The sequence below is a fragment of the Scyliorhinus torazame genome, chromosome 4 (genome assembly GCF_047496885.1).
Source record: "Scyliorhinus torazame isolate Kashiwa2021f chromosome 4, sScyTor2.1, whole genome shotgun sequence".
Lineage (NCBI taxonomy): Eukaryota > Metazoa > Chordata > Chondrichthyes > Carcharhiniformes > Scyliorhinidae > Scyliorhinus > Scyliorhinus torazame.
In genome coordinates, this window is record NC_092710.1 from 172,780,989 (window position 1) to 172,796,060 (window position 15,072).

A 15,072-nucleotide genomic window follows, 5' to 3' on the forward strand; every position below is an offset into this window, starting at 1 on the left:
GGCCAATCAGTTTTGGCCTCAACTACACTATGTATGTAGCTGATAATGAATTCCACAGGTCAACCACTCTCTAGATGAAGCCATTTCTCCTCAGACTTGGCCAGCTCAATTAGTGGGTGAATCAGGGAACCTCTTCTTTGTATATAACAAGGAGTGTCAGATCCTCTGAACTCCCAGTGTAGATAGCAAGCTGAATGCACATGGTCGTACTGCCTGCTGTTGGTTTTGTTAATAAAAGGGATTCTGGTGAAGGGACATCTACCTCCCTGGACGTAATACACAGACGTTGACTCAAAATATCATTGTGAGATGAACTATCCAAAGCAGAACAGGGTTTGTGTTCTGATGTAATATCTAGTGATCTACTCTTGTTGGTGTATAAGTTTCACACAAAAAAGGCACAAAGGAAACTGGACATGAAATGTGAAAAAGCAGTTGTTTTTGTAAAGTTAGCAGATCTGCAGTTTCCCCAATCAGGGCACTATTGTATCCCCTTTAAAAAAAAAACTAACATTTCTAATCACTTGTATTCATGAAAGGAAAATAAGGTGTGAGTAGCTACAGGTAAGCTGCAAATGTTTCGGGATATCTAGCAAGAGAAGGATTCCCCCCTCACCCCCTCTTGTTGGTTCCCTCACTACCAGCTGCAGGCCAGGTCTAGCAGTTATGTCATTTAGGACTTGGCCAGCTCAATCAATAGTGGTGCTGTGAAGCCACTTCTGTTGATGGATATCAAAATTCCTCACTCAAGAATATATTCTGTGCTCTTGCCACCCTCAGTGCTTCTAAGTGGTGTTCAACATGGAGGTGTACTTATCATCAGCTAAGATGTGGCAGTAGGTGGTGATCCGAGATTTCCTTGTTGATATTTGATCTGATGGCATGAGACTTTCTGGAGTCTGCGGTCAATGTTGTCAACTTCTTTCCGACTGTATACCACTGTGTTGCCACCATCGCTGGTGGGTTTGTCCTGCCGTTGGGACAGGACATATCCAGGGATGGTGCGTTTGAGACAATATTCACCAGGTACGATTCGATGAGTATGAACAGTTCAGACCTCTGTTTGACACATTTGCAGCACAAACCCCAGATATTAGTATGGGGGACTTTGCAAAGTTGAAAGGGCTGAGTTTGCCATTGATGTTTTCTGTGCCTAGGTCGATACTCAGTGGTTGTAGGATCTCTTATTTTATCTTCTAAGAAAAGTTGATTGTCCGGTTGATTGGAAGTGTCCAAAATACAACTTTGTTGCTTATTATTCACTTTAATACACTTGCATATGATCTAAATCAAAACTTGTAAATGAAATATCAAACAATACATGAGTTGGTCAAATACATGGCAAAGGAAATCATTGATCATAAAAGCATAAATAAATAAAGCACAAATAAACAGATAGATGATTCATGAATTCAGGAAGGCAGGAACTCAGGAATGATTCCTTGACCACAAGGTCTTATTTTTCAGGGAATCCTTAGCTTTTGTCTAATCCCTCAATTACTCTCATTGGTTTCTAATTCTCAGCTGAGACCACCTGACTTGTTCAAATAGATGTCTGTTACTTCGAAGATGATTTATTAATCAAACATTGGCCATTACTTAAGATTTACTGATGTCCATCAAAGTTAATTCCGTGTCAATGTACGCCACCTCGTGAGAATAGGTTTTCTCGTGCCACTGTAAGCCATAGACCTTGCTGTAACTAATTATTTGATAGATTCTTATTACTAAATACACTGAAATACAATGGTCTATTCATGAAACATTCGTTGAAACAATGTGTGAATTTCTACAGACAAACCCGAAATTTCAATAGTTGATTCATTATCTGAAACACTGACTATCTTTTCACACTCATGACATTTTGAATAATTCTTCTCTTTAGCTATGCACTCAGTCGTACATAAAAATATCAATAAATCTATAATCTGTCAGTGATGTTATGGACCAGGGTTAGAAAACCCCAAAGTATATCGAGGCGTTCACCTGGCCTACAACTGTTTATTGATTTTGGTTACAAGGAACACAAAAGCCTGCCTTTCTGGTGTTATTCAACAGAGGCCTTAAAAACAAGCTTTATTCCATTTTTACCAACTATAATCATAAATACTCCACACAGCAACAGTAATCTATTTATAACCTTTAATGACTCCCCCTTAACTGTTCCAATTTAATAACTAAATCCAAATAAAGAAACAGAAACCCCTTTTCAAAGGTGTGGCCCAGCACACGGCATTCTCACTGGTATAAGACTTGCTATTGATACTCTGTTGCCCTTCTCAAACAGCAGGTTTGAATTGCTTCCAGAAAGCAATTATCTCTTTTAAGTTATCAAGTAGGCTGGAAACAGCTTTTAAAGTGAAGATAGAGAGACACTTATTTTCAACCTGTGCAGAACAGATTAGTTCAAACTCAAAGTGAAACCCAACTCACAGAGCCACAGCCCAGCTCCACCCACACAATGACATCACTGAAGCCATGTGATAAGACAAAAACATTTCTTAAAGGGACACTCATATGACAGTGATCAATCCAATTTTATTCATTTTTGACTTTTCTATGGTGGGTTAGTACAATTGAGTGTCTTGCTAGACCATTGCAGAAGACCGTTAAGAGACAACCACATTGCTATTGGTCTGGAGTCACATGTAGGCCAGACCGGGTGAGGACACTGCTTTATGGTGTAGTCAGTGTCCATAAGGTGGCTTTAGGGTTTGTGTACTCTTCCAAACAACGCTGCTCAAGTCTGTAGTTTTTTAAAACCATGACTATTTATTTACAGCAAGTATCTGCACATTTGAACCTCTACATAAGTTGGAGTTTCACCTCCTTCCAGATCTCTCTCATTTCTCAGTCATGTGATCTGACATCATTATTATATCAGCATCATGCATGCTTCTGATGTTAACCCTGTACTCTACATCTCCCCCGAAGTTTTTATCCCTGTTATATTTACATTCCCCTAAAGGCCTAGGTTTCCTTCACTAAAGGACATTAGTGAACAGGGTGGGTTTTTTAATAACAATCGATGATAGTTTCACATTCACCGTTACTGAGACTAAATTTCAGTTCCAGATTTATTGATTCATTGAATTTAAATTCCACCATGTCCCAAGAATTTTAGACATGCCATTGGACTACTAGACCTGTGACATTTGCACTGCGCCACCACAATCCCCTATAGCTCTGGGAAGGATTAGTTTTGTCATCAGTGAGGCAGATGTTGCAGCCCTCATCACTGAACAAACGTCACATGCTGCTGACAAGAGGAGCACATTAAAATCCCACACTTGGGTTGACTGTTCTGGAAAGTGGATTGAACTCCTGGCCCACACCATTGCATGTGTGATGGTTGTCTACTGCTGCCCACCACCAATCCCTCATCGCCACACCCCCTCCCCTGCAGAGAGCGCAACCTATTCTCAGTCAGCATACTGGATTTTTGTCTCTGACATGTTTTTGTTCCCATGAAGTCTGCCAAGTATCTTGGCTTAAATGTAGCTGCTTGGATGATCCAGAGACTATTGCAGCTTCTCTAATTGTATTGCAGCATGATTTGGGATGAGGGGGAACAAAAATGTGATGAAGTCAGCATTACAACCGCAAGATTTGGAGTAACAAAAGAATTGCCTATTTTATACCTTGTTAATGAATCCATTACTTTAGTTATAATTTACGTGATGAATTTACTGATGGATATAATTTATTTTCAAAGCAACGAGAACAGCTATAGTCAAAATGTCAGTTTGAGAAACTTGCTGTACCACTGTGTGCATTGGGAAAAGCAGCATAAAGTGAAAAGGTTAAATAATCTAACAATCCTATTGCATTTTTGCCTTTTCTGCAGAGTGCAGTTATGCTATGTTGTGCTAAAATAGGCATCAGTTTAATCCTGTTTTTTTTTTTAAAACCTCTTGTCCAAAACTCTCCCCCATTTAAGGTATACAATGTCAGTGGGAGGGTCGTAAGATGTTTCCTGGCTGAAGGTGCCAGTTGCACTTTTAAACTCGTACATTTTGTGCAGACTGTTTCCGTTTTCACGTGGAAACCAATTGCAGGAAGGAGAGGGAAGGTCCTATTGTTTTTTTTAAAATAAATTTAGAATACACAATCATTTTTATTTCTAATTAAGGGGCAATTTAGCATGGCCAATCCACCTATCCTGCAGATCTTTGGGTTGTGGGGGTGAAACCCGTGCAGACACAGGGAGTGTGCGCAAACTCCACATGGACAGTGTCCCAGGGCCGGGATCGAATCAGTGTCCTCAGCGGCATGAGCCAGCAGTGCTAGCCACTGTGCCACCTTGGGAACATAGAACATAGAACATTACAGCGCAGTACAGGCCCTTCGGCCCTCGATGTTGCACCAACCTGTGAAACCACTCCAAAGCCCATCTACACTATTCCCTTATCGTCCATATGTCTATCCAATGACCATTTGAATGCCCTTGGTGTTGGTGAGTCCACTACTGTTGCAGGCAGGGCATTCCATGCGCTAACTACTCTCTGAGTAAAGAACCTACCTCTGACATCTGTCTTGTATCTATCTCCCCTCAATTTAAAGCTATGTCCCCTCGTGCTGGACATCACCATCCAAGGAAAAAGGCTCTCACTGTCCACCCTATCCAATCCTCTGATCATCTTGTATGCCTCAATTAAGTCACCTCTTAACCACCTTCTCTCTAACAAAAACAGCCTCAAGTCCCTCAGCCTTTCCTTATAAGATCTTCCCTCCATACCAGGCAACATTCCGGTAAATCTCCTCTGCACATTTCCAATTATTCCACATCCTTCCTATAATGCAGCAACCAGAATTGCACGCAATACTCCAAATGCGGCCGCGCCAGAGTTTTGTACAGAGTTTTGGTCCTACTGTTACACTAAAATTAGGATACAGCAACTGTCTGAGGTCCCACCTCCATCTAGTAAAACAAAAGGCAGAGAAACATATTTCTTTCATAAATGATTCAATGCTTTAGCACTGAAAGATTGAGTGAAAGCAGAAGTGGCTAACTTTAATATTTATTAGGATACATTTATTTTTAAGACTAAGCGCAGTTCTGATTCACTCTGGAGAAAAATGACTCTGGAAGAACAAAATATTATTTAAATGCAAATCAGATACATTTGTAGATGGTGGGCAGGCGTTGGGGAGTCTGGAAGTGAGTCACTTGCCACAGAATTCCCAGCCTCTGACCTGCTCTTGTGTTCGCAGTATTTATATGACTCATCCGGTTCAGTTTCTGGTCAATGGTAACCTACAGGATGTTGATAGTGGGGTAAGCAATGATAAGACCATTGAATGTTGTGGGGCGATGGTTAGATTCTATCTTGTTGGAGATGTTTAATGCCCAACACTTGTGTGGCATAAATGTTGCTTACCATGGCTAAATATTGTTAAGGTCTTGCTGCATTTGGATATGAACCTGCTCTAGTAGTATCTGAGGAGTCACAAATGATGCGGAACATTGTGCAATCACCAGCGAACATCCCCACTTCTGACCTTATGATGGAGGTAGCTGAAGATGATCAGGACTAGAACACTACCTTGACTCATGTCTCTCACAACAAGACCGTAAGAGTTGATGTGTCTGAGCAGATAACAGGCCAATGAGGGAATTTGTACCTTTTGGGATCTGAGTGAACAGGGTACATCTTTGACCAGTAAGATTTATGGATTGGAAAATAAACAGTGAAAGGACGAAGAATGAGGGTAAATTAGTGAAAGGACGAAGAATGAGGGTAAGTTAAAGTGGATAAATTTAGGTCTATGTGCGTATGCATGTGATACTTAAGCTTGTGGTTACTTGCAACCAATATCTGTGGAAAATATACTTTACATTTATATGCAGCTTTTCACATTCAGTTTCTATTACTGGTGAGGCAGACATTAAAAACTCTTTCACAAAGCTAACAAAGGCATTATTTGTGCATCAGCCTATTGGATATTCTTATTTTTCCATGCACCTGCCCCTTGCTTAAAATTTCTATAACCTTTGTGTCCAAATAATGGCAAGTGCTATTAACTTCGCTATTATTTTCATGATAAAATCTGGCCCATTAAAGAAAACTGCATGGTCCATGAAGTGACTTTGAATGAAAATTGCTGTGCAATTAAAAGCAGACAGCCATGATCATGCCAAAAACAGGTAGTACATAATTTTCCGCAGTGGGACAACGAGAGCTGACAACCCCATTTGTTATTTCTAAGGAGACCAGAAAGAGCTTATTGGATGGGAGATGGGTGGAACAATAAAATTAGACAGATGATTCACTATGTTGTGGAAAACCGGATGGTTATTAATGAATGAAAAGTGATTATAATTGTGAGCAGAATAACTTTCAGATACACATTATTGTTTATCTTGCTAAATAATCTTGAGGAAGAAATTGGTGGATAACCTACACTTTGAGGGGAAAACCATCAGAGAAATATTTACTTTTGTCAAAGATGCCTGATAATGTCTTCAGGTTAATTTTGTGGCAGTTGGGAATACTACTTTGAAAGCATCTAAAAAGACTCCTGAATGGAACAGACTACTGTCATCTGTCTAAATCCCTCTTAGCCCTGACCCCTCCTATCTCTCTAATCCCCATTAGCCCAATAAATCCACACCCCAAGCTTCTTCCTCTTCCTTATCTGGGTTTTTGCACATCTTTCCAAACAGCTGTCCTTCCTCCACCTTTATCACGATTAGCCCTGCACTCTGCCTCTTCACCGGAGTTTTTGGGCAGGGTAAGGGTTAATATGTGACTGGAGAACAGTACCACTCACAGTATGACGTAGAGAGTCACATGATAATAGATTCTGTGGTAGGGTCTGGAAGAAGCCAGTATGGAGACAGCACTCATCTTGGATATGTCGTTATGGGCTACCAATAAATGGCTTATGATTAGCCAGACCTCTAAGTGAGACAACAACAACTGTACTTCCATTCTTCTTCCATTTTAAGACTCTATTTTGACCAAGTCTTTGACAGACCTAATATCGCCTTTATCTCAGTGTCTATTTGTGTTAATTGCACCTCGGTGAAGCGTCTTAGGAGCATTTCCCAAGTTCTAGGTGTGGTGCTATGCATCACTGTAAATACACAAGGGGTTAATGTAAATACACTACAACTAAATACACACTAGAGGGAGCACTAGAGACATCATGACACACAGACATTCAACCAATAGGTCAGTAAGATAGGACACGACCAATGGGCAGTCAAGACACCCAGAGGTGATGCTACCATAAGGGGGCAACCCATATAAAAGGACAGGGCATACATGCTCTTTCTCTTTCCACAGGCGACACTGACAGAGAAGCACAGGGGCAGATTGGAAGCATCATACCCACCGCATGGCTTGGAGCAGACTGGTTAGTTAGACTGAGTTACTACAGCAAGATTAGCAGGAGAGTCAAACTCGAGTAGGAGAATTGTTAACTGTTCAATAAATGTGTTAAACCGATCTCCAAGTCTGAACCTTCCTTTGTCAGAGCATACATCAAGGAAGCAGCTTATGCTACATGAAGAAACATAACACAACATGGTTGAATCTATATAGTGCCTGTTGAATCTATATAGTTCAACTCAACAGATCCGTGACTACCAGCAAGAAGTTTGAGATTCCGATTCCTCAGCAGCTCTGGCACCACGGCAATCTCAGTGCCAACTGGCGTGCATTCAAACAGAGATTTAAGATTTACATGGTAGCATTCCACCTAGATGGCGTGGCCGATGCAGAGAAAATAAAGCTCCTACTCACCATTGCGGGTGAAAGTGCAGTAGAAGTATTCCAAGACCTTCAAGTACTCCAAAGGGCAAGACAAGAGAAATTTCCAGACAGTCCTGGACAAGTTTGAAAAATACTGCGAGGAAAACACAAAAGAGATCGGTAAAAGAGGCGCCTATACTCATCACGAGGCTAAGGTAGGCTTGCAGCAAAGGAAAACGGCAGTTTTGATTGGCGGCCATCTTGAGAAAGGAGCCACTCATGCGCAGTTCGCCAGAAGACGCGAAACAGCAAAAGTGTTTTGCGCATGCACAATCCATTCCTACGCGCTGCGTCACAAACGTCATGACGTCAGAGGCACCAGACCACGCCCACTTGAAGGGGAAATGCCCAAAAATAAGGGGAAAAAATTTAAAGCCGTAAAACACAATTCTTTCATCTGGAACGACAGCACAGTGCCGGAACTTCGACCAGTAGCTGAAAGTAACCTCCGCAGAACCCTGTAACAAGGGTTAGCACCACCCAAAGAAATGATTTGGTCTTTGAAGTCTACGAGTCAAACGTTGATTTCTTCTTTGGACATCGTGAGCACAATGACAGCTCCGACACAGGAAGTGAAATGAAAAATGAAAATCGCTTATTGTCACAAGTAGGCTTCAAATGAAGTTACTGTGAAAAGCCCCTAGTCGCCACATTCCGGCGCCTGTTCGGGGAGATTGGTACGGGAATTGAACCGCGCTGCTGGCCTGCCTTGATCTGCTTTCAAAGCCAACTATTTAGCCCTGTGCTAAACAGGGCTAAAGTGATGATATGGTCCTTGACAACTATGACTTCATCATGATTTCATCGATGATTTCATCATTGGACGTGGCGACCTCAGTACCATATCCGAATCGCAACGAGATGTGTTGTACAGTGAAGAATCCGACACAGACATGGATGAGTTCTTCGGATTTGAGGATCCTCAGCCCAGCACAGATGACATCCTACAACAGAATTACCGGATTCTGCTGTGGCCTTGACACCAAGAGACAGAGAGCGGTACACGCCCAGAGAGAGCGGCCTGACGCCAAAAGACATAGAGAGAGGTACAAGCTCACAGAGAGCAGCCTGACGCCACAACAGTGGTCCAAGCACCACGAACAGTGCTCCACACACCAGGAAGAGTCCCCTACTCTGCACAGAAAGCAATGACAGACTCCACAGCGATACCACTGCACATCTCCACACAGAACACCGAAAGACTCCACAGCGAGACCACTGCACGACTCCGTTGAGAGCGCACAGATCGAATCCACAGCGAGACCACTGCATGACTCCACCGAGGGAACGATGCCCGACTCCAGAGAGAGCAATACAAGCCTCCACATGGAGCTCGTTGACAGACTCCACGATGGAAGCAACGCAAGACTCCAGAGCGCAGTCCTTGCATGAACAAGGCCATGAAGGTCTATCAACCTTAACTGAGCAACCAGCAGCAGACGATGCAAGTCTGCCACGCCCAAGTGCACAGCAAGAAGACTATGACAGTCTACTATTTTCACGTGAACAACAAAAAGACTATGACAGTCTACCCAGCTCATTTACCCGACAAGAAGACACTGAAGGTCTACCCACTGTATGTACAACAAGTGACAAAGGGTTCACAATTCCCATACAAGATGTGCGACATCTCAGCGAGACTGACAGACCTCAGCTAGTATGTACAGAGGCACTCGACAATCAATGTGAGGTTACTAGTGACTCAAGTGACACCATGTTAATTCAAACCTCATCCACTCGAGCCTCTCCACGTGTAAATGCATTCCTGAACGTTTTGACTCCGGACGGGAAGCATCAAGACCCCTCAGATGATTGAAGTGAACCTGAAATGACTCCAGACGGAGAGTGTCAAGCAACCAAATCTGATTCCAGTGAACCGGACATGACTCCAGACAGGGAGCGCCGAGGAATCAGACGGCACGCTCAATGAAACAGCAGATGCCACAAAGGACACTGACACAAGTAACTTTGTGAAGGACTTGAATTCTCCACTCGGTGTGGTCATTGAGCGCAACAAACACTACAACAAAACCTACAAAAACAACAACAAGAAGCGTACCAAAGGCACCAACGTCGACAACAAGCACGACAAAAACAACGACACTGGAACAACGACTGGTAGGGCATGGTACAACTCTGCAAATGCAGGACAATGTAACAGCTCAGCTCCTAACACTGGCAAGAGTACAGCCATACCATGGCATGACAGCAAATCTCACCGATTCAAGTTTGTCCCACTACAAGCAAGCAAACCAGCTTTCAAAGCAGATGACATACTGCATCAATATCACAATCACAAGAAACAGTCCAGATCGGACGACACAGATGACGTAATGCATCGCTATCACAAGCATAGAAAAAAAAGAGTCCAATTCAGACAACAAAGTGATTTGACCATTTGCACACCTCCTGATGACTTCTTGGTTCCTTAAGCACAGGGACACTGACGGCGTTCACAAGGAATGACAACATCAAATCGACACTTCAATGACAACACAACAAAGCCACTCGACCGTGTAAATTCATGAACTTTGGACTCATACATATTATTTGGTATTGTATAATCATCACTGTCATAATGATTTGTACATGTCATCACTTATCTACCTATTTTGTTCAATTTTCTTTAACACTACAGAAAATATGTAACATGAAAAATGGGGGATGTGGTCATATTCATCACTGTAAATACACAAGGGGTTAATGTAAATACACTACAACTAAATAAACACTAGAGGGAGCACCAGAGACATCATGACCCACAGACATTCAACCAATAGGTCAGTAAGATAGTACATAACCAATGGGCAGTCAAGACACCCAGAGGTGATGCTACCATAAGGGGGCAACCCATATAAAAGGACAGGGCATACATGCTCTTTCTCTTTCCACAGGCAACATGACAGACGAGCACAAGGGCAGATCGGAAGCATCACACCCACCGCATGGCTTAGAGCAGATTGGTTAGTTAGACTGAGTTACTATAACAAGGTTAGTAGGAGAGTCGAACCCAAGTAGGAGAATTGTTAACTGCTCAATAAATGTGTTAAACCTACCTCCAAGTCTGAACCTTCCTTTGTCAGAGCATACATCAAGGACGCAGCTTATGCTACATGAAGAAGCATAACACAACAATAGGTATTCGATAAATATAAATAGTTGCCAGCAAATGGTGTTTCAAGTGTGCCCTGGAAAAGATGTAAAAAAAACTGCTCTAACGTACGCAAATATAACATGGATAAACTAGAAGGAAAGATTTGAGAAGCTTGAGCTCTAAATTTTTAGAAACAAAAGATTCTTGATTAAAATATTAAATGATGTAAATAAAGCAAACCTGGAATCTTGCTCCAGGATTAAAAGAGATTAAAATGAGTGAAAAAACTAAATTCAAACAGATACTGGGAGAATGTGAGCCTTCAACGCTTCTCCACTGCTGCAAGTCTTTTGCCCATGAATCTGTAGTGACCCTGAGTCTACCCCATATCTGGATGAGATGGTCATTTGCATTTGGCAGGAGCCAAAATTGACATTGTGGACCCCTCTCTGTGTAGGCAATGGCCACAGCTGTGTTGAGGACAGAGATGGTATAACCCCTCCAATTTCTGGGTGATATCAAACTAGTTCACTCTTTTTTTTTTTTAAAAAGCAAAATAGTGCAGATGGTAGAAATCTGAAACAACACTTAAAGTGCTGGAAATACTCTGGTATGGTATCATCTACGGAGAGTGAAAACATGACCTATTTTCAGAGAAGAAGAATCCTCTCTTCTGAGCAGCATATTAGACTAGTCAAATTGGATTACTGATTGGGTGCATTTCGATGGGTTAATTGGTCCATTTCTCTCACACTCTTTTTTTTCAATCTGGAAGAATTCGATCTTGCATTCTCTCCATGCTAATCACATCTACATTTTGAAAAAATAAATTACATCAGAATTCTGTGACTTCTGAGTCCCTCAAATTGACACGGAACCACAGATGTGATGGAGAGTCTAACCCATTTGTTACTGTTCCATTGGTTGAAATGGAACATGAAATGAGAGACACAAGTATGCAATTGAAGTCTTCTCAAGCCATGAATATTGACGATCCCCCAGGGAACAGAAGATTTTGTTAGCAATTTCTATTTTAAATGGCCAGTTGTTGGCTGGGATGCAATACTAAGTTTATGACCTAAATTAAATAATGCTTCTGTAACATAAGACTGTAGATATTAGAGTCCGGCTTTTTGATATCTCTAATGTCCAGCATGGCTCACTGGTACAAGTCTCACTCTGGGTCAGACGATCATAGATTCAAGCTCCACTTCAGACTCTTGAGGACAAAATCTCAACTGACACGCCAGTGTGATACTGAGGGAATGCTGCACTGTAAGTGGCTGTCTTTCTCGATCTGGAATGAAGCCAAAGCACCATTCTGAGACTTTTTCTTGGTTAGGTCCTCCCTGCCCTCCCGAAACATATGCCACTCCTTAGAAGGAGAAAGTAAATGACCGAAGAGAACCAAATGAGCTGTTAGCAGTGTCCCACCCATTGTTCGACAAGGAAAGTGACTCCACCCAGAAGGACCTTTGCTGGGCAGGATTTCTTGTTGCCTGACTCAGCTGAACCCAAGAGATTAAAAATCAATCTTTAAATCGGCTTGGCTCCTCTCCTCATTCCTTCCCAATAGAGTAGAATTGTATGCATCAAATATACAACTTACGAAATCACCACATAGTTTAGATACACAATGCTTTCTTAAAATAGATGCCAGTGAGCGTAAAGACCAGAAAATAGAAATTTTTTAAAATACAGGAAAAGGAGGATGCTCCCAAAAATAGTATGGGGACAAAAGTTTTAAAATTGGTGATAACATTACCCAATAATGAGCTATTAGTAATTGTGAACTGCTGTAGTGAATTTATGATATACAAGTGTGTATTATTTCATGTGGGTTTAAAATTCCCACTTTTCTAATACTTGGATAAAATTAACTTTTAAGGCAGCTGGTCACCTTCCTTTTGTTGGGGCTCCTTTGGAGATGTTGCAATTATCAGACTGCTTTTAAAAAAGTTGAACTTTGCAAAGGCATTAAAATGTTTAGATTTTGGGGGCTTCGCCCTTAATGACCTGTTCATTAACATTCCTCATATTTGTTTTCAGCTATAAATTGAAGAATACTGAATCCTCGAACCAGGAGACTAAACAGAAGCTGACACTTTTTGATGAGGAAGTGGATGATGATGCTGACCTTTTTGAACCAGTGAAAAGTTTCACCCAGCCAGCCATTAAAAAATCCCCTTTCAAAGACAGTGAGTATTAATGTAGAAGCTAATAGACAGTTGCACTAACTCCATTAAAATTAACTTTGTTTTCTCAAGATGTGAGAAACCCTGCCCAGGTAGCAGTGACTGTCCAATCCTGTTGTCTATAGAGCTGTAACAATCAACCTGGAGTCTCACACAGGCTAAATTGGGTAGAAGTGCCACATGCCTTTTCCTGAAGAATGTTCGCGAACCAGTTGAGTTTGTATTCAGGACTACAAATTCCCAGTTCTATTGAATATAATTTCTATCTTTTCGGTGGGATTTGAGCCCGCAACTTGTGTTTTTATATTTCTTTGGTTCGTTTAATAAACAAAACAATTATTGACACTTTTAATTGACAGCAGGTACAGAGATATTGGGTGCGATTTAACCGACTTTACACAGAGTCTAGTGTCAAGTGCATTTAGCCAGGTTTTTCCAGCGCTGGCAGCGCCGAGAACAACCTTGCTATTAAATGGGATTTTGCTTAACTTCTGGCCCAAGGTGAGGAACGCCCCGTCGAGGCTGCACTTAGTCCCGTTTCCTGCATTAACCAGCTCCACTCGCCAGTGCAGGAAGAGATCGGGGCACCATTTAAAAATGGTGCCCCAATCTCTGGACCCCCCCACCGCGGCCGCTGGACACCTTCCCCCACCCCCCCCTTTCCCCAACACCTCAACTCACAATGCACCCCACATCATAAGGGCAGAACTCCCCCTGGGCCTGATCCCTGGCATGGGCATGATGCCATGTGAGCGCCTGGCACGCTGGCAGTGCCACCTGGGCACCCAGGGAGATGGATCTCTTCCCCCCCCCCCCCCCCGCAGTGTCGGTCCACCTGGTCCACATTTGTGGGAATCAGTGCTAAATGGCGCCTGTTCGGGGTCTCCGAGGTGAAGTCATTAGGTCCCAGTCGCTGTGTAGATCCGACGTAGACATATTCGATTCAGACTAACTGCTTGCTTGAATATGCAAATTTTGGTCCCGACCTCAATGGGTGGGATCCAGATCACGACACCTCAGATCTCTCGAGGCATGACGAGGCCGGAAAATCTTATGAGAGGCCTCTTGCGAGATTTATCGGCCTTGTCATGGGCCGAGTTGGGTGCAGCAAGGTGTGTCAGTGTCAATTGCTTTTACCTCTCCCTGCTACTCTTAAGCAAAGGAGATGATAATATGAATGGGATTTTTTGGCCGCGCCTGCCCTGAGACTGGAAATTCCTGACCGAGGTGAATAGACATTTAAATAGTCCCCATCCCGTCCGTGACAGTCCTTGCGGCGGGCGCGGCCGAAGAATCCCGCCCTATATGACGCCTTCGCTTTTGGTGAGAATAAAAGTCTTGAAATTGATATTGAAATCATTTGAAGGTATTATGTTGTTTTGGTCAATTAAATGTCAGTAAAGGATATCATTATTGCTGTACTTGTAAAGGTTTTTGTTTGGTTATCTTTTACTGAAATCTGGCCATGAAATTTCATAAGACCATTAGATATAGGTGCACAATTATGCCATTCAACCCATGGAGTCTGCTCCGCCATTCAATTATGGATGATATGTTTATAGCAGTTTTGAACTGTTCGCATTGGTTCCCTGGTGATTCTGCCCAAGAAATGAAATGAAATGAAAATTGCTTATTGTCACAAGTAGGCTTTAAATTAAGTTACTGTGAAAAGCCCCTAGTCGCCACATTCCAGCGCCTGTTCGGGTACATATGAAATAGGGGCAGGAGAAGCCCATTCCTCCTATTAAGCCTACTCCACTGTTTAGGAAGATCATGGCTGACCTAATTTCCTGCCTGTCCCATAAATTTTAACTCCCTTGTTGATCAAAAAATTAAGAATTATCTTTAGAAGTGTCATACGTAGGCTTACATTAACACTGCAATGAAGTTACTGTGAAAATCCCCTAGTCGCCACATTCCAGCGCCTGTTCGGGTACATTGAGGGAGAATTCAGAATGTCCAATTCACCTATCAAACACATCTTTCGTGACTTGTGGGTGGAAACCGGAGCACCCGGAGGAAA

At 42.3% G+C, this 15,072-nt stretch overlaps 1 protein-coding gene across 2 annotated transcripts in view; it reads left to right on the top strand.

Moving 5' to 3' along the window:
* The window catches only part of hs1bp3 (HCLS1 binding protein 3), a 189,303-nt gene that overhangs the window by 159,454 nt on the left and 14,777 nt on the right, over positions 1–15,072 (top strand). For both annotated transcript variants that reach the window (XM_072498877.1, XM_072498876.1), the window contains exon 5: positions 12,904–13,052. In XM_072498877.1, coding sequence (XP_072354978.1) covers positions 12,904–13,052 — 149 coding nt within the window. The remainder of the gene's footprint in view (positions 1–12,903; positions 13,053–15,072) is intronic.